Here is a 2,282-nt window from a genome sequence, read left to right as displayed (position 1 = left end):
TTCAAATGCATTTGGAGTGTTCATTGCATTATGTGGATGTGTAGACATAGTAGATATAAAATCGTCACAGAAAACATTGAACCATCAGGTTCATTCTATTGGAATTGAAATTTGTGCACTTCATATACTAGTTGCAGTGATGGTGGTGCCCCAGATAGAGAAGAAAGCTTCTTTTCTTGGAGGAAGTTTCTCTTGAGAAGTATACTTCTGAATGAAAAAAAAGCTTGTTTTCCTGATCAAAGTTGTGCAGATAGAGATATTGATATGCACTTTCCCAAAACCTTACTCCTAATAAACAAATAAACATAGCTTTGCTCAAATTAATCTGAAGGACAATATTTTTAAGAGGAACAATAACAGCAGCTTGAATTAAAAGGAACCAGGATGATCATCAGTTCAATGACTATTATAAAACAGATTTCGAACCCATGCTCTTCTATTTTCATATTAGAATTGTAACATTAATATATAAGATCTTCTAATTTTATATTGTGGGATCTGGACCATACTGGAAATACACAGCTTTTTGTTTGCTTGTTTTCTTACTTCTTAAAGAAATAATTACATATTATAGAGAGTACATTATAATATTTACCCCCAAACAAGTAAAGACATTAACATTTACAGAGAGTTTAAACCTATGGATGAGTCACATATTTATATAGTATGATATATAGTATTATTTACTACTGTATAGTATTATACAGAATTATAAAATACCATTTATTCTCAGAGTTTCTTTGACAGAGAAAATATTTTTCAATTTCAATACTAAAGTTATTATTAAAACAATTTGTCTTGAAGGGCTCAGTTTTGAGGAGAAATTAGCTAATGTCATCAAACTCTCATGAAGATAAAGAAATCGGACTATAAAGCAATAGTTTTATCCTTTGAAGGGAGTCACTATGTTATCACAGACACTTAATAGTTCCAAATAAACAGATCCCTACATTGCAATTTTATGAAAGAGATTTGCCTTCACCATTTGCTGCATGGCATGGAACACATCCTTGTTCCACAGGCTGTAAATCAATGGGTTCAACATTGGACTCAAAAAAGCATAAAAGACGGCAATTATTTTGGACTCCTCTACGGACTTCTCAGATGCAGGTCTTAAGTACATGCAGAAGAGGGTCCCATAAAATGTGGTGACAGTTGCCAAGTGGGAACCACAGGTAGAAAAGGCTTTGTGTCTGCCTTCAGCAGAGCAGATCCTCAGGATGGCCACAAGGATGAGAAGGCAGGACAGGAGGATGATGAAGAGAGAGCTTGAAGAAGTAAAGCCAGCCACTGCAAATATGGCCATCTTTTTGACATGGGCTTCGGAGCAGGCCAGCATCATCAGGGGAGGGTGAGCACAGTAGAAATGATTGATTTCCAGGGAGCCACAGAAGGACAAGTGGAAGGTCAGCAGCGCCTGGGACAGTCCATTCAGGAAGCCACAAGCGTAAGGGACCGTGACTAGACAGATGCAGAGGTTCCTGGACATTGTGGTCCTGTAATGTAAAGGGCTGCAAATGGCTGCATAGCGGTCCATTGCCATGGAAGCAAGCATGTAAAACTCGGTGATGACCAGGGCGATGAAGAGAAGACACTGTGAGAAGCACCCGGCATAGGAGATGGTCTTCTTGTCTGAGAGGAGGTTGGACAGCATGTTTGGAGTGATATTGGAGGAATAGCAAATGTCTACGAAGGAGAGGTGGCTCAGGAAGAAATACATGGGTCTCTGGAGGAGGGACGTGGTCCTGATCAGCACTATCATGCACAGGTTCCCAGCCAGGGTGATTAGGTAGATCAGCAGAAACACCCCAAACAGGATCTTCTCCAGCACTGGGTCATCTGTGAGTCCCAAGAGAATGAATTCCATCCCTGTGGTGCGGTTTGCAGAAGACATTTCTTATCCCTTGTGAACTGAAAGTGACGAAGAGATGGAGGATTTTTGTTTGATCCAGATTCCACATTTTTCCATCCATTTTATTATTTACTCTTTGATCTACTCATCTATGAGAAAATTAGTCTTTTCTTTTTAACAAACAGAAGAATGTGTACATAAATATTTTCACTATATATCTCTATGTTATCTATCTCTTTCTATATCTGAAACACACACACAGTCTCTTTTACTTGTACCTTATATAAGTGTGTATATCTATATGTATATATATACACATATATGTATACCTGTCTTCTTGATGAACTCCTTATTTGTATTTTTTTCTAATTTCGTGAAAAGAAAGAACAGGATATAAAATCAGACACAAAAAACAGCAGGTTATGGGGGA

At 37.9% G+C, this 2,282-nt stretch overlaps 1 protein-coding gene across 1 annotated transcript; it reads right to left on the bottom strand.

Annotated features, from left to right (window-relative positions):
• Positions 1-946: 946 nt before the first annotated feature.
• On the bottom strand, positions 947-1,894 carry LOC118908088 (olfactory receptor 5M10-like). The gene has a single exon (XM_036877147.2). The coding sequence runs from the start codon at positions 1,892-1,894 to the stop codon at positions 947-949; it is 948 nt and encodes a 315-aa protein (XP_036733042.2).
• Between the last annotated feature and the right edge of the window lie 388 nt (positions 1,895-2,282).

The sequence above is a fragment of the Manis pentadactyla genome, chromosome 9, assembly GCF_030020395.1.
Source record: "Manis pentadactyla isolate mManPen7 chromosome 9, mManPen7.hap1, whole genome shotgun sequence".
NCBI classification, from domain to species: domain Eukaryota; kingdom Metazoa; phylum Chordata; class Mammalia; order Pholidota; family Manidae; genus Manis; species Manis pentadactyla.
Note: the sequence above shows the minus strand (reverse complement) of the source record. Positions and strands in the feature narration are given on the sequence as shown.